We start from the raw sequence: 16,743 nt of genomic DNA on the forward strand, positions 1-16,743 counted from the left end.
AAAGACGCGTTAGGGCTTATGTTCAGGGGATGTCATCCCGAAAAATCATGCTAGGACTTATTTTCCAGTTAGGTCTTATTTTCAGGAAAACACAGTACTTCTTTGTGACAGTGTATGATTATAGGTGACTGTGGAGTGATCCAGCCTCACTGAGCTCTCTGTGTGTGTGTGTGTGTGAGAGAGAGAGAAAGAGAGAGAGAGAGAGAGAGAGAGAGAGAGAGAGAGAGAGAGAGAGAGAGAGACTGAGAAGGACACAGTTGCTGTCCTCTCCCCCAGCTCTAGGTCCAAGATCCCTTGAACCTGCCAGTGACTGACTGGGAGAGAGTCCCGGGAGGAGCAAGAGAGGCCTGGGTGGATTTCTCCCCCTGCTCCAGGTAACAAACTGTCCAGACTTCTCCAAAGTTCTGAGTCTGCAACCCAGGGGGGCGGGCCAGGGAGGGACTGTCCACGCCCATTCCCCAATCCCCTCCCACTCCGGGGTCTGGCTTCAGCTCCACCCAACTCTGAAGCCACCTGCCTGTCCTGTCCTTGTCCTCGAGTGTCCTGCATCCACCATCAGGTGAGAAGGGCCCAGACCTGGGGGTTTAGGGGACCCTGAGGATAGGTGGGCCTGCGAGCAGGAATCCTCAGGGTCTGGAGTGAAGAGCTTGGAAGCTGGAGGAGAATGGACAGGAAAGATCAAGGTGGACCCAGGAGAAGGGGAAGGGCAATTAAGTGGGGAGGGTGGATAGACTGGGGCAGCCTTGCAGGAGAGGGGGCCAGTCTGAGGTGTGTGTGGGGGGTGGGGGGTGCTACAGGAGGGAACCTGGGGGCCAGGAGGTTGAGGACAGGGCTTCAGAGGGCAGATACTGGGAGCTAGAGGAGTGGGGTGGGGCAGAGATGGGATCCGAGAGAAGGGAAGGGGGGGGCAGTCGGAGCCCTGAGAACCTAGAAACCGAGGTGCTGGGGATTCAGGAAGTGGGGGAGGCTGTAGATGGAGCCCAGGTAATGGGGATGGGATCAGGTAGACCCATCTCGGTTGACCCAAGGCTTTTGGGAATAGGGGCTGGTGACAGGGCCTGGGGAGGTAGGCGCAAGACAGGGGCGGAGGGGGGGCGGGGAACCGAGTCCAGGGAAGCGTGTGGCCTGCGAGAGGGGTCTTGGGAGGACTGGCAGCTAGGTACCGGACTGAGCAGAGCTGGGAGGAGAAGACGGAGGAGATAGCCGGGCGCGGAAGGGGACGCTGAGCTGAGTCACCCCGTACCTCTCCACCCTCTCCCGCAGCCCCCAGCCCGTCTCCCTCCCGGCTCCCGGTTCCTCGGCCCACAGGTGGGGATCGGTCCAACCCATCTCCTTTGGCCGGACTGGTCCGGCGCCGCGATGACCGTCACGTACACAGCCCGCGTGGCCAACGCGCGCTTTGGCGGCTTCTCGCAGCTGCTACTGCTGTGGCGCGGGAGCATCTACAAACTTTTGTGGCGGGAGCTGCTCTGTTTCCTCGGGCTCTACATGGCGCTGAGTTCCACCTATCGGTGAGGTGGCCGGGGGTGGGCGTGCCGGCCAGAGGGGGCTGGGAAGGGGCCGGGGGTGCCCAGGGCAGAGCGCGAGAAGAGAGGTCGGCAGCTGCGGAGGGAGCTTGCCCGTGACCCCGCGCCCCTCCCTTGCAGCTTCGTGCTGACTGAGGGGCAGAAGCGCTACTTCGAGAAGCTCGTCATTTACTGCGACCAGTACGCTAGTCTCATCCCGGTCTCATTCGTGCTAGGTGTGTCTGAGTTCCTGAGTTCCCCATCCCCTGATCCAGAGAAACCTTTCCATTCATGGCTTTTGGAGACGCCCCCATTCCTGCCCCTCTGAGATCCCCCTCAAATCCAACCCCACAGACCCCCATTTTTGCGTCCTTTATGCCAGGTATGGCCCCCATTCCCAAGACCTTGGATATCACCTGGTCACAGTGCCCCCATGAGAGCTCCATGTCACCCATATGCTTATCCCTGGTCAACTCAGAGACTCCCACCTGTGTAAGATTACCAGTGCCCCCCTTCCTATGTCCTGAGCCCCAGGGACCTCCTAGACTCTATCCTCTCAAGTCCAGCCTGGGGAGTATTTCTTTGACAAGTCCTGGCCCCCAGCCTCCTTCCCACTGTTCTCTGCTCACATGGATGGGGTGACCAGCCTGGCCAGGCTCCTTGACATAGACCCTGTGGCCAAGCCCTTCAAACATCCCTGGCTCCCTGGCTCCCGGTGGCCTCGGTGGAAACCTGCCCACCGGCCCTGTGTCTCTGCCTCCATACTGGGATCCCAATTCCCCATCCCAGGCGACTCCCAAGAAGCCAGAGTGACCCAACCTGCTCCAGCCACTCTGATCTTAGGACTGAAACCTCAAATTCCAAGCCCAGGTGGCCCCGCGTGGTCAGGGCGACCAGCCTGCCTGGTGTCCCTGATGCAGACCCTATGTCACTCCTCTTCCTTCTCACCACCTGGGCCCCCAAACCCCTGGCTCTCGTCTGTCTCCCCACTGAGCCCCCACTCAGCCGTTCCCGGCTCTCCCGCAGGCTTCTATGTGAACCTGGTGGTGCACCGTTGGTGGAACCAGTACCTCTGCATGCCTCTGCCCGACGCGCTCATGTGCATAGTGTCGGGCACGGTGCACGGGCGCGACGAGCGCGGCCGTCTCTACCGGCGCACGCTCATGCGCTACGCAGGGCTCTCAGCTGTGCTCATCCTGCGCTCTGTCAGCACTGCAGTCTTCAAGCGCTTCCCTACCATAGACCACGTGGTTGAGGCTGGTGAGACTCGGGCCGGAAGCAGGGGCAGAGCCAAGACGGGGGGCGGGGCGAGTGACCACCCCCGCCCCCCGCAAGGACGGGAGGGCGGGGCAAATGATTCTGGACTTCGCCCCTCTAGGGTTTATGACCCGCGAGGAGCGCAAGAAGTTCGAGAACCTGAACTCGCCCTACAACAAGTATTGGGTGCCCTGCGTCTGGTTCTCCAACTTGGCAGCACAGGCCCGGCGTGAGGGCCGCATCCGCGACAACAGCGCCCTTAAACTGCTGCTCGAGGTGGGCTCGCCAGCTGGTCATTAATACAAAATACCAGGGAAATTGTACCGACTCCCCTGGAGTTGTGTCAAACAGCAGCCTGCCACGCGCCTCCCACAAGGCCGATTCCAAACATCTTTACCCAGCAGCCCCCAGGTGCACATTTATGTGTTGGGGGCCTGCACCTCAGATGTACATTCACCACTAAATACTCTCCCTGGAGCCCTCAGAAGTACATGCCACCTCCCACCAGGTCACTACTCACCTCCATCCCAAGTACCCACACTTAATCCCCACGTGTGAGCTCACAAGTCAGGCCCCCTCAATGACTGTATCCATCCCCAGGAGCTGACTGTGTTTCGGGGCAAGTGTTCGATGCTGTTTCACTACGACTGGATCAGTGTACCCCTCGTCTACACTCAGGTAAACCCTCTGTGCCTCCATTTATATCCAGTGTCAGACGCACTGGTCTCAAGGGGAAACTGAGGATCAGCTAAGACCCCATCACAGTGACACCTGATCCTAGCCCTGGTCTCTCCACGACCCCATCTGGCTGGGAGAGCCCTGACCTGGTGGACGGCCCACCTCCAGGTGGTGACCATCGCCGTGTACAGTTACTTCCTGGCCTGCCTCATCGGTCGTCAGTTCCTAGACCCTGCGCAGGGCTACAAAGACCACAATCTTGACCTGTTCGTTCCAGTCTTCACTCTGCTGCAGTTCTTCTTCTATGCCGGCTGGCTCAAGGTGGGTGGGACCCCTGAGGCCCGGACTCCGGGTGGTGGGCAGCAGGGGTCTCCGCCTACCTACCCCCTCCCTTCTCAGGTAGCAGAGCAGCTCATCAACCCCTTTGGAGAGGACGACGATGACTTTGAGACCAACTTTCTGATCGACCGAAACTTCCAGGTGAGACTCCCTAGCGACCATCCCTGGGTTCCCACAGTGGCCAGAGCCCCACCCCCGCCAAGACTTGCCCAGGCCTGGCCTCTGAACCATCCTTCTCTCTTTGGTACCACATTCCTACCCATCTTGAGGGGTCCATCCCGCGGTGCCCATGCTTTGTCATCCCCCAACTTAGTCCCGTGTCTGCGCCGGCAGGTGTCAATGCTGGCCGTGGATGAGATGTACGACGACCTAGCCATGCTGGAGAAGGATCTGTACTGGGACGCGGCTGAGGCTCGTGCCCCCTACACAGCAGCCACCGCCTTCCAGAGGCTGCAGCCCTCCTTCCAGGGTTCCACCTTCGACATCACGTGAGCCACCAGGGTGGGCTGGGCCTCATGGGGAGGAGACTTATGGCTCTACCCTGAGTGTCTGATTGAGGGGGCTTTAGGGTATGGCTAAGGGCTAAATAAACTCTGGAGATTCGGAGCTAAGAGTTAAATAAAGTCTACCAGGACAAGGGCTGGGGTCAAGATCTGGGACCAGGCCACGAACTGGGAGCAGAGCTAAGGGCTAAGGTGTATGAGGCCTGGACTGGTGGCTAGAGGCGATACCAAAGGAAACACAGCAGAAAAACAACTGAAGCTGTGAGGCCTAAGTTTGAACAGAGCCTGGGCCAGAGGATAAGGCCAGGTTTTCAGGTGAGGGGCCAAGGTCTTTTGGTATAAGTGTGACAAAGGGGTGGGTGGAGCCAGGAAAAGCTGCGGGCTTAGGTCCCAGCTCTGTAACCAAGGAGAGGGTCGAGATCGCAGCGCTGTCCCACTGTCCATCCCACAGGTTGGCCAAAGAGGACATGCAGTTCCAGCGGCCGGATGGCATGGACGTGCCGCTGGGCGAGGCTCAGGGCGACTTCTTGCAGCGCCTCCTGCCTGCAGGCCCAGGCATGGCCGCAGGAGGCCTGCTGGGCCGGCGCCTGTCCTTGCTGCGCCGCAAGAACAGCTGCGTGTCGGAGGCGTCCACTGCTGCCAGCTGCGCGTGCGCTGGCGCTCCAGACGGCCCGGCCCTGGAGTGCGGCTGCGGGGACCTACTGCTCGACCCGGGCCTGAGGGAACCAGAACCTGAGCCCCTCACTGGGCCCGAGCCGTCTGCCACAGGTTCTGTTGCCGAGCCCTTCACCACAGTGTCCATGCCCATGTACAGGGGACCGGCTCCACCCTGGCTGCCCAGCCCCATTGGCGAGGAGGAGGAGAGTCTCACCTGAGACCCTGGGGCCCAGGATCCCCAAGGACAGGGAGCCAAGACCCACACCACATGCAGGCACCAGTCTGGGCCTGCATAAGCCGCGCGTGGACTCCTCCTATCCGCTTTTGACCAATTCCGGCCTTCATGTCTGGCATAAGGGCTTGGAGCGCCTGTGGGCTAGGCACTGGGCTAAGCACAGGGGATTCTTCCAGCTGCTTGGAGCAGCTCATCCTTTCCACCAGCTCTACTTCCCACTCTCCACTGCCTGAGAGGCCTCTATCAGTGTGTCCCTCCTTTATTGTTGGAGTGTGAGTGCCTACCTTTCTGAGTTGTCAGGATGGGATGAAATGAAGGCTTTAAAGTGTTTGGTACATAATAGTTGCTCAATAAAATGTTAGTGGTTTCTACTCAAACGTTGTTAGCCTGACTTCCGTCAGGCATTATGCTGTCGGATTTGAGAATTTCTCCAGGTTATTTGATGATGCCCTGTCCATTTCCTCCCAAATTCTGTACTCTGAAATGGCCCCATCATTGCACACAGCTTTATTCATTCATTACTGTACCAGCCATAGTCCCAGGACCAAGGCTTCCTCCTTCCAGCCTTAATTTATAATTCTGCAAGCAACCTCTCCACCCCACGTCCCTGAATTCTCAGATACCCTTTGAGTGCTCTTAATTCAGTATGTCAATGACTCCTATATCTAGAAGTCCAGCTACGATCCTTCCCCTGTCTCTACACCCATAGCTCCAATTGTCTGCTCAATGTCTCCATGTGGGGATCTCCTAGGCATCTCAGACATAACATGCCCCTGAACCAGCTCCTCATCAACTCTCCAACCTCTGTCTGACGGCTTTGTCCTTCCAGATGATGAGACCAAAACCTGTAGTCATCTATAAATCCTCTTTCTCTCACCCCCCTTCACATCAACCCAGCAGCAAATCCCATCGGCTTGGTCATCAAATTGTACCCAAAATCCAACCATTTCCCTTTCTTGCAGGGCCCCCACCATGGCTGAGCCCCCACTATCATGCACCTACAAGCTGGACTAGTGACCTCTGCCTTGGTCTCCCAGATCTGGCCCTAACCGCGCCCCCACCCCCGCCCTAGTCAGTTCCTCCCACAGCAGCAAAGGGACCCTGAATCAGGTAACATCCGTCCTTTCCTTAGAACCCTCCATGACTCCCACCTAACTTAGAATAAAAGCTAAAGTCTTCCCACAGCCCACGAGGCCCTGAACAATCTCCCTCCCCTCGTCTCCTTTTTTCCCCTCACTCACTCCACACTGTCCCTCTAACTCACTAAGCAAGATCTCATCTCAGGACCTTTGCACATGCTGTTCCCTCTGGCTGGATTGCTCTTCCTCAGTTACTTACATGGCTCCTCCCACACATCCTTCAGGTCTCTGCTTAAATTATGTCACTTCCTTGGTGAGGCCTCCTTTGCTTGCTGGCCTTTTATTAAAAATCACCACTTCCTAAATCTACCTCCTGCATCTCCATCACTTTTGTCTGCTTAATTTTTCTCTATAGCCCTTCTCACATCAAACTTTTATCTATTTTGTTTATTGTCTATCTCCTTTCATTGGAAATAACAGCTTCATAAGGCAAAGATTTTTGTCTGAAATTTCTTCAAAACCTACCACACATGTAGTTACACAAACACAAATATGAATCTCACCTCTCACTAGGTACTATCAGTCACTCACACTTTAGTAAGAACACAAGTCCGTCCTTTTTAAAAAGCAGTCGTCTGAGTCCCTGGCCCATCGTCTCACCCTCACCTCAGTCCCCAGAATCTAACCAGGGCAGATTAAAAGTCTTTATTATTTTTCTTCTCAAATATAAAATCACTTCCTGGCAGCTCATTAACCCCAGGGAGAATATCAAGGATAAGAATCACATTGCTAAAAAGAACAGACCCATATCTGCCTCCCACCCTGTCCTGCACTCTTGTCCCATCTGGGAAAGCAAAAGGCAGAAGTCATGACCTCAAGGCCCTCAAGCAGCTGACCCAGGCATGATGCTGGGCCCTAGGTGAGTTGGGGGAATCCAGGGTGGACTAAGCCCTGACTGGCTGGGCAGGATCCTGAAGTCTGTCAGTGCTTGTCAGTGGAGCGCATGTTCAGGGATGCTAAGCGTCCCAGGGGTCCACGGCGAGCATTGGTGGCCAGCCGCTGCTGTGCCAGGAATGACTGAGCATGGGCAGGCGCTCGTTCTTCCCCTGCTCGCTGCTGCAAGGCCATGCCCTGGAGGGAAGGGGTGTGGTTGGCATCAGGTGAGCCCACGGGACACCCCCAACACTCCAGCCTTGGTACTGGAACACTCACCATATTATACCAGGCACTGATGAGCAGCTTTTCTTCCTGCTCCCGCTGACTTCGATTCTTCTCAAAGTCCATCTGCCAAGGAGGCAATAGTCAAGGGCCTGGATACGCTGGGGGCAGTGAGAAGGGATGAGGGCACCCACCTCCAGGTGCCGGATTCGGACTTCCCGTTCCCGGAGCTGTGTCCTCAAGGTACGGAGTTCTGGGGGTGCCCCCTCAGGTGGCCGCTGCTTGGGTTCCAGGGTCTGTATGACCTAGGGGTTGGGGAAGACACAGCCAGAGTGACCTTGGCCTCACAGGCTTTTCGATGCATTGGGATGCGTTAAGTGTGACAGCGCATGTAGAAGTCTATGACATGATGGGATATGACAGACATGGGGTGGGGGTCAGAGATGTACAAACTGGTGGGAGGTATGAGCCAATGGAAGGCAGCCACCCAGGTAGGAGGTCACCTAGCATCCTCACCGTGCGTGCCTTGTCCACGTATCGGCGGTACCGTTCCTCCATGGCCCGCAAGTCCGCCTCCTTCTTCTGTAGGCTGTCCTGCAGTTCCTCAATACGTCGGGCTGCTGGGGGAACAAGGTGGCCCCTCAGCTCCATGCCGAGCTCAGGGCTTCCCTCACCTGTCCGGCCGCTGAGCCCTGCTCACTGTTGCCATCAGCAGGTGGCTCCAGCTCCTCAATGTACTCGCGCTTCCGCTGCAGCTCCAAATCAGCCTCATGCAGCTTCTGCCTGTGGGCAGGGGACAGGCAGCAGCAGTAACCACGGCAATCCCAGCTGGCCAGGAGTGCCCCTACCTGGCTGCAAAGATCTCTCTCTCTTCCTGCCTGACAAGCACAGGTGCTGTGTGCTCTGGCCCCACCACCTCCTCCGCAACAACCCTCCACACCCCTAGTCAGGTGTGTCGGCAACCCCTGGATCAGCCTTCCATTTGTCCGCTTCTCATTTCACAGCCCACATGCTGGTCCAGTCACCATCACCCCTCGCCATCCTTTTCTAGTCTCAACCCCTTAGTTCCACTCTCTACCCAGCAGCCAGTGATCTTTCTGGAATGCAAATCTCTTATAACAAAAGGAAAGGAAATGCAAGCTATAAGTTGCACCCAGGTTCAATGCCCTATACCACCAGTAGCAAAAACCAAAAGTTTTGATAACACTCCCTGTAGATGAGACTATTATTGTGCATTGAACGTGGAATATATATAACATTCAATAGTCACTAAAATTACAAAGGCACGTGCCTTCTGAGCAACCAATTCCACTTGTGATATATTTGCATACAAGTGAAATCATGCACATGTAACGTTTTACTTTGTTGAGAAAGAATGAATTAAATACATTACGATATTCACAAAAAACGCTACAGGTTAGCCTTTCTGGACCAGAATTCTACAGAAGAATTAAGGTTGTAACGCCTCTAAGTTTCCAGCCTCTATAAGGAAATACTTTTTACTGTATAATTTGGCCTTATATTCCATCCTTGGCCAGAACCGAGAAAACTACCACCCAAATCATTTTCTGTAAAGCCTAGTTTCTCCACGGAACCCAAGTTGACACAGGCTGCTATATTTATATAAAAAAGTGACTATTCATTCATTTGGAAAAATTTTCCAGTCATGTTAAGTAGGAAAAGCAAAGTGCAGGCCAGCACATAGTATTATGCTACCTCTTGTGTAAATAAGGAACGAGAATAAAAATCTATATTCATAGTCATTTGTATTTGCTTTAAAAACTCTGGAGATATTTCCATAATAAACTAATAGGAATGAGGGTGGAGTGGGTAGAAATTGAATCAATTGGGGGAGTACACATTCTGGTTTTTAAACTATAAACACGATCAATATTTAAAATAGTTTCTTTTTTAACAATGTAAAAAGTAAAAGGCGACTATCACTTTGTTACACTACCTTACTGAAATTCCCTCTGCGGCTCCCCATTGCTCCCCCAAAACAGTCCTTACTGCTACCCTTGGCCTTTAAGACCCCACTAGATCTGAGCCTTTAGTCTGTATTTCTGCTGACTTTCTCTCCTCATAAATGACTCTCCATTGACACCCTGCATCCGCCACACCTTTGTCCCAGCACCCCCCCCCCAAGGAGTACCCTCCCTCTGGGACTCACAGATGTTCCTCCAGCTTCCTTTTCAGCAGGGTGGACTGAGAGAGAGAAGAGACATGGGGTGAGTAGGGGTCCAGACATGCCAACCCGTGGGGTAGGGGTGACACCCGAGTCCAGGGGTACTTACAATGGACTGTATGGGGCATCGGGCAGCAGTGGGGAGAGAGAAGAGGGTTACTGGGGGGGCAGGAGGGAGGGCTAGGCAGGGAGGAGGCATCAGGTGGGCACTCACGTCCTCCGTCTTGCCCCCCAGCTCCTGCAGGGCCTTCTGTAGGTCCTCCACCTGGGCCCGCAGCTCTGACAGCTGCTGCTGGTTCAGCCTGAGAGGGTGGGCGGCCGCTCAGTGCCTGCACTCGCCCTCGGGCCCTTCCCCACGTGTGGAGGGCCCTCCCTCCAGGACCTGGTCCTCACCGGTGCTGTGTCTCTAGCCTGTGGCGCGCACGGTTGGCCTCCTCCAGGTGGCGCTGCAGCTCCTCCTGCCGCTCCCGGTCCGCCGCCTCCTGCTGGCATAGGCGCTTGTTCTCCAGCTGAAGCTGCACGAGAGTCTCCCTGTGGACCCGAAGGGAGTAGAACGGCGCTGGGGACCCGTCATCCCGCAGGCCTGCCCGGGCTCATGCAGGGGGACCGGGCAGAGGGGACTAGGAAAGGGACAGAGACCTGGAGAAGAGCCCAGACAGACCCTGGGGTAGGACTAGGGTCTGGTGGCTTGGCCTAGTCGTGGATGGAGCGCTGGGGGACCAAAGTGGGCGGGGCTGAGCAGGGCCTAGGTGTAGAGCCAGGCAACGGCAGGGCTACAGGAGATGGTTTGAACACAGGGAAGGGGCTGCAGGAAAGCAACACACAGGAATGGGAAGAGCTGGGGTGGGAGAGTCCATCTGGCCAGGACAAAGGGCACTGAACCTAGCAAGGGCTACACTGAGGACAGGGCTGTGCCCAGGGGGCAGAGTCCAATGTGAGAGGGGCTGGGGCGTAGGATTTTTGCATGGCTAGTGGATCCAGACAGATTGGACCTAATTATGCACTGAGGATGGATCCTGGCGAGGCAAGCCATCAATAGGGCTAGAGCCCCCGCCAGGTAAGGCCAGAATGAGGAGTGGGTGGGCCTAGGAGCCCAGCTAGGACTTGGAAAACAAACCAAGCAGGCTGGGCTATCGTAGGTGCCTGCACAGTGGGCAGGGCTGGGGGGAGGGGGAGAACTAGCAGGCCAGGATGGGACCAAAGCTCTGAGTGACCCCAGAATACCTGAGCTCCGCAGGTAAGATCTCTGCTGCTAAGTTTTCCACAGCCGGTGAGGTGGGATCCAGTGAGGGGTCTGGAGAATGAGAGAAAAGTCTTCAGGTAGCTGCACAGCCCCCACTCCCATCCCAAGGGTCCAGGTCCTCTTTCCAAAAATCATCTCTGGGGGCTCAAATGCTGCCAAAAGTCTGGCTAGACACACGCCCCATACCCGGCTTGACAAGGAGCTGTGATGCTTGGCCCCACCCTGAGCTCAGGAGTACAGCTCCTGCTTTCTGTCAGCCTTTGTCACCTCTTTCCCCTCTAGTGTCCCTCCAGCACGGCCTAGCTCTTCCCCCATCCTAGACAAGACCAGGGACACTGCCTTTTCTGCCTGCACTAATAGCGCCCCAGACCACGCCGGCACCGCAGGATCCCAGAATGGGCCCCAAACTCACCGGCCTGAGTGGGGCCTCGAGGCTGCAGCTGGGCGCAACGTAGCTCCTCATTGGCCTCCCGCAAGGAATCCCGCTCCGCCAACAGCCGCTGGAGGAACAGGGCGCAAGAGATGCCACTTGTCGCAGACTCAGCATCCAGGGGAGTGGGCTACCTCATGATGGGCAGCGTGGGGCTTGGGTGGTGGGACGTCAGCCTCACCTCCTTCTCCTTTGTCACAGACTCATACTTTTCCTCCAGATTTCGACACTCGAATAGCCATTTCTCGGCCTTCATGGCCTCCTCCTGCCGCTGGCCCTGCAGTTCCTGAACCTGAACAAAGGGGAGGGGTGAGAACGGCAGGGTGGGAACAAGCAGCAAGGACTGAGTACAAAACCTCAGAGGGGTGGGGCTTAAGAGAAGGGGCGGAGTTTTAAACCTAGAGATGAGCTGGCCTACCTAAAGGGCATGGCCTACATATAAAGAGAGCGCTCACCTCTGAGGGGCTCAGCTCCCCACTGAGGGTCCCCAAAGAGAAGGGAGTGAGCCATGAGAGGCCCCCGCCCCAGCCCAGGTCCAGGCTCCCTGGCACCCCAGCCCCTTCACACCTGCCGCCGCTGCGCCTCCAGCTGGGTGCGCAGGGAACCAGCCCTGCGCAGCTCATCCTCCAGCTGCCGCGTGCGCTCTGCATGGCCAGCGTTGCGCTCCTCCAGCTGCCGCACCTGTCGCCGCAGCTCCCTGAGCTCCCCCAGGCGGCGCCGGCAGCTGCTCAGCGTGGCCTCCAGCTGCCCAGCACGCTCCGAGGACTGCCTAGGGGAGGGGGCAAGTGGGGAGAGGAGGCCCGGGTCTGCAGTCAGAGGTCACTTGGATGCAAGGCCCTCGGGACAGGTGTCATGTCAGCCCAGGAGCATTTGAGTTCAAGGAGATGGGTCTTGAAGGTCAGGGGTCAGCCCAGGCCTGGTGCTATTGGGGGTTATTAGGAGGCATAAAGGGAGCCCTAAGCATCAATGCATAGCTAAGGTCATAATCAGGGATGCTCAGGAATGTCGGTGTGGGAACACAGAATGGTTTTGGGGTTACAAGGGGAATGACGGAGGCCCAGACGGATTGAGGAGCCTCCAAGGACACTTTGGAGTTGTGAGGTGGCTGTGGGATTGACGAGGGCACTGTGGGTGCAGAGGCCATGGTGGGGTCATGGGGGAGCTTTGGAGTCAGAGCAGTATGGGGTCCTCAAATTTTAACATTACAGAGGTGCCATGGGGTCACAGGGGAGCCCTTTGAGGTTACAGAAGGCACAGTGAGCTAGAAGGGGTGAGTGCTATGGGGGCTCACTAAGCATGCTGGGGTTGTAAAAAGGTACAGTCATGTCATGGGGTACACTGTGGAATCATAAGGGACTGCAAGGTTATTGAATTATGGGGTCCTGGAGGGCACCATGGGATCCTGGGGCATAAAACCCAGAATGGTGCAGTGGGGCCTGGGGAGCATTGTGGGGGGCCCTAGGTTTGGTAATGTCACAGGGATACTATGAGGTCTGGGTGATACAATGTAGGATAACAGGGGGACACCATGGACCCAGGGGCCTTGGTGATATTCAGAGGATGTAGTGGAGTCCAGAAAAGTGCAATAGGGTCTGGGATGGCATTGTAGAGTCTAAGGGGCTTTGTAGGAGTCCAGTGGGCATTTTGGGGTTACAGAGGTACTGCAGCATCAGAAGGGCACTCTGGCAATGGGGTATGTGGTGGAGACCCAGGGACCCACCACTCACCGCAGGTCGTCCATCTCATCCTTCAGGGCCTGCGCCTCCTGGGCCAGGCTGGTCAGCGCCTGGTTCCGCTGTTGCAACTCGGTGACCTCCCGTTCTAGCTCTGCACAGTGCAGACGATCATCCTCCCTGCCGCTCTCCAGCCTGGCGGGTGTTTGGGAGTCAACAAATGAAGGGGCTGCACTGTCCCAATCCCCTGGTTGGCCTGGCCCTAGCCCCAGTTGCACACACCTGAAGTTCTCCTCCTGCAGCTGCTCCAGCTGGGACTGTAGCAGCAGCAGCTTCTTGGCAGTGAGGCCTGTGGCCCCCTCACCCTCGGGCTGGCCTACCCGCTGCCGCAAAACTGCGTTCTCCTGCGCCAGGCTCTGCTTCTCCTCTGACAGGAGCACCAGCTGCAGGTAGGAGGTGCAGTGAGCTGGAGCTAGGAGGGGGGCTATGTAGGCAACCCTGCCCTGGGAGTAGCTGTGGTCCCCCCACCTCGGCCCCACCTGCCGCTCCAGATCCAGACAGCGCTGTCGAAGCTCATCCCCCTCATCAGCCTCCTCACTCAGGAAGTAGTACCTGCGGGACTGATAGGGGAAGGGAAGGGGCGAGGAACTCAAGAATCCAGAGGAGGAGGTTAGGGGAAGGAGGCTGGGATCTCTAGGGGCAGAGAGGATACTCTAGGGGCAGAGAGGATACTCTTAGATCCAAGGAACTCTCAGGATCTAAGAGAGGGTTGGGACCCCAGGGGACTGGAGGAAGGTGATGAGGGAACCCTGGGTACCTGGCAAGGCAAGAGGCTAGGACCCTGCAGGATGGGAGTGGTTTACAGGCATAAGGACAAGTCCCTCCTCCTTAGACAGCCCTGAAAATTAGTAATGGGGTTCGGACCCTAACCAGATCCCCTACCCCTTACCTGGCTGTCAAAGTTCCCATATGTCTCTGGCAACAAGGCATCAGAGGTGTCTTTCGTCATGAGCTAGAGGGAGGTGGGGTGGCACTGAGATGGTCTGGGCTCTCTGAGGGCAGCCTTCAAGGCTTCTACAATCCAGCCTGAGAACCTGTTCATCCTCCTGTCTCCAAAGCCATTTCTCCCCTATAGCCCCGGAATGGAGTCTGCCCTCCTGCTGTGCGTCCAGCACACATGGAGGCCTGGTCCTTTGACAGAGCTGGGAGGAGCTGGCAGACACATGAGACAGGGAAATCTGGCCAGCTAAGTTCCAGACAGAGCCCAGGCCTTACCAGGGCAAAGCCTGTGCCCAGTTGCCTCTGCCCCGGAGACGTCCCCTCCCCTGCAGCTCCTTGCCACATTGGGCACCCCCACCTACCTCTTGGATGGCTTCCATCACCACATGTTGAACTGATTCCTCCAGTGTCATGATTTTCTGGATGTGCTCTGGGGATCAAGGTTGGGGAGACTGAGACTTGGGGAGGAGGATTTCCTCAGATCTTCCTCTGTGAACCCCCTAACCTCCCATACCCTGCTTTTTCTCGCAACTGATGGCACAGCCCAGCACCAGCTGAAGCAGCTTGCCGAGCTCTCCAGGGTCTGAAAACTCGCCAATGAGGCTCACGTCTGGGAGGTGCTGCTCCGAAATGGGATGTCCCAGGACCTGAAGATGGGTGGGGGGAGGGGTGGGTAGGTGGGTGTCAGGGGCCCACAGACTCTCCTTCTCTTCCTCCTCCTCCCAATGCAACCCCCTAAATCCCTTTACAGTTACTCACATCCTGGGAATACTCCACAAGGCTCTGTAAGATCATCTTCAGATTGCTGACCTGAGGAGAGACAAGGAGTTGTGTCCAGAGTCCCCGAGCCCCCCAGAAGGGGCCAGGCAGCCCTCACTCTGAATCTAGCTACCCCATCCTTTTATTTTCCACCTCCTTTGCCAATCCCTGGTTGCCTCATCTCATTTGGCCCCATTCTCTGTCTGAATGTCCTCTCTCCTAGGCCTAATCTGTCTGGCTGCCTGCCCTTTTTGTCCACCTGCTCGTCTTGTTCACATGTCCCCAGAATCCAATCACTTCTCACCACCTGCCCTACCACCCTTTGGCCCTAGCCACTGTCATCTCTCCCCAATCTCACCTCCCACTCTTGCTGCCTACCCTCCATTCCTCTCCAAGTAGCCAGGGGGAGCTTTTTCAAGCCCAAGTCTTTCCTCTGCTAAAACCTTTCCTTGACTTTGCACAGCACTTAAAATAGAATCCACCTCCCTGCTGGGGCCTGCCAGGCTCCTGATGACCTCATCTACCATTCCTAACCCCCTTGCTTTCTGTTCTGACCTCTCTCATTTCTTGATCACACCAAGCTTATTCCCAGCTCAGGGCCTTTGTATTTGCTTTTCCCTATGCCTGGAATACCGTTCCTCCAAATCTTACATGCATATCAGCCCATCTGGAGTAACCACCCACCAACCCTCAATTGCTCTCTCTCATGACCCAGCTTTTATTGTTTTCATATAATTTACTGCTGTTGGAAGTCAACGTTTGTTTGTGCATACAGGTTTTTGTTTGTGTTACTCCTTGCTGCACGCCCAGGCCTGCTTGACAAATGAATGAAAGAATAGTTGGCTGATCACCAGACATCTATGCCTCTTCCTGGCCAGATCTGTCTGTCCATTACCCAGATCACAAGTATTGCTGACCCATCATCCAGAACATGTCTAGCTGACCCTTCCCTAATCATCTCTTCACCAGTCTGTCCCCCAGTAGAGTCCACCTGTCACCTTCAGCCTCCAGTTGGGACCTGTGTCCTCTGAGATGCGCTGGAGCCACGCCTCGTTGAACCAGGAAGAATCTCTGAGGGTGAAAAGGTGGGATGAGCTGCTGGGGGACCCTTTTGGGACCCTCCCCTCAGCCCCACTCACATCTGGTTCAGCACATAGGCTATGGCCAGGCCACCGCTCAGCTCCTGGGGGCTGGTACAAGGAGACGGGATGTGGAACGTCTGCAACTGTGGGGGAGAGGAAAGAGCAATGGGCAGAGTCAGGAGTTGGGACCACTGAGCCACTACCCTTTTCTCGACTTTTCCTGTCACCAGGAACTTCACACGGTAGGACTGGGGCTGGCCCGTTGCTACAGCAAGCCAGCTCCGTGGGGGAGTGGCCTCTGCTCACCTGGGACCTGAGGGGGCGTGGCCTCACTTCACCTCTGTCCCACAAACCCCGCGCGACCAGGCCAGGAACCTAGTCACCTGGTCCCCAAAGGCCTTGCGTCAACAGGCCAGCTCACCTGTGCCCTTGCCCCACGTGACCCAGCCACAAAGGGGCGGGGTCTCACCTGTTCTTTCCACACAGGCCTGCCACGTGATGGGGACGGGTGTTCAGGCCAGAGTCCAACGGCCCCGCCAGCCAACGACCCCCTTCCTCCTCCCAGCCCCAGGACCGAAAAATGGACCGAGCCAAGGCCGGGACTCCTGGGCGAAAAAGAGTGGGCACACACCTGTCCCTGGCCCCGCCCCCAACCTACCCAGGTGAGCAGAGACCCGCATAGCTCGGCTTTGTCCACGCTCATGGCTCCCGATCAGATTCGACCACAGTCGCGGAGCCCCACCACCGCAGCCGCCTTACGATCCGCCACCAGCGAGAGCCCGCAGCTGCGACCTCCCGCTCGGCCTAGAGCGCCGCCCCGTGCCCGCCCTCTAGGCGCAGGCCCCGCCCAGGTCACGTGATCCCCTCCGGGTGCCGGCTCAGGCCTCCAGTGCTGCCATCTTGGATCCGGGCAGCATTCGGGTGCTCGTCCTGCAGCTAGGGGTCAGTCTGGGCCAGCCTC

The 16,743-nt window shown here is 56.8% G+C and overlaps 2 protein-coding genes across 5 annotated transcripts; one reads left to right on the forward strand and one right to left on the reverse strand.

The window, feature by feature from the left end:
- The first annotated feature begins 1,201 nt into the window (after window positions 1–1,201).
- BEST2 (bestrophin 2) lies at window positions 1,202–5,525 on the forward strand. The gene is made up of 9 exons (XM_019746173.3): window positions 1,202–1,511; window positions 1,647–1,741; window positions 2,532–2,765; window positions 2,884–3,038; window positions 3,363–3,440; window positions 3,609–3,761; window positions 3,840–3,920; window positions 4,113–4,267; window positions 4,734–5,525. Exons 1-9 carry the CDS (start codon window positions 1,360–1,362, stop codon window positions 5,155–5,157), a joined length of 1,527 nt encoding a protein of 508 aa, XP_019601732.1. The 5' UTR covers window positions 1,202–1,359; the 3' UTR covers window positions 5,158–5,525.
- A 1,418-nt stretch (window positions 5,526–6,943) lies between these two features.
- Window positions 6,944–16,610, reverse strand: HOOK2 (hook microtubule tethering protein 2). 4 transcript variants are annotated; one of them, XM_074338046.2, is made up of 22 exons: window positions 16,441–16,610; window positions 15,840–15,925; window positions 15,699–15,771; window positions 14,701–14,751; window positions 14,456–14,588; window positions 14,304–14,371; window positions 13,892–13,954; window positions 13,482–13,562; window positions 13,225–13,385; window positions 12,997–13,137; window positions 11,837–12,038; window positions 11,451–11,561; window positions 11,252–11,339; window positions 10,821–10,890; window positions 9,990–10,127; window positions 9,811–9,898; window positions 9,582–9,616; window positions 8,112–8,194; window positions 7,928–8,028; window positions 7,606–7,716; window positions 7,466–7,537; window positions 6,944–7,384 (listed from the first exon to the last, which is right to left on the reverse strand). In XM_074338046.2, exons 1-22 carry the CDS (start codon window positions 16,483–16,485, stop codon window positions 7,235–7,237), a joined length of 2,151 nt encoding a protein of 716 aa, XP_074194147.2. In that variant the 5' UTR covers window positions 16,486–16,610; the 3' UTR covers window positions 6,944–7,234. The 4 variants fall into 4 exon arrangements, with proteins under 4 accessions (XP_074194147.2, XP_019601790.3, XP_074194148.2 ...); XM_019746231.3 differs by having other exon boundaries at window positions 7,928–8,031; XM_074338047.2 differs by lacking the exon at window positions 13,892–13,954 and having other exon boundaries at window positions 7,928–8,031.
- Window positions 16,611–16,743: the final 133 nt, after the last annotated feature.

This window comes from Rhinolophus sinicus, chromosome 15, assembly GCF_057876585.1.
Source record: "Rhinolophus sinicus isolate RSI-liver-muscle chromosome 15, RSI-T2T, whole genome shotgun sequence".
Lineage (NCBI taxonomy): Eukaryota > Metazoa > Chordata > Mammalia > Chiroptera > Rhinolophidae > Rhinolophus > Rhinolophus sinicus.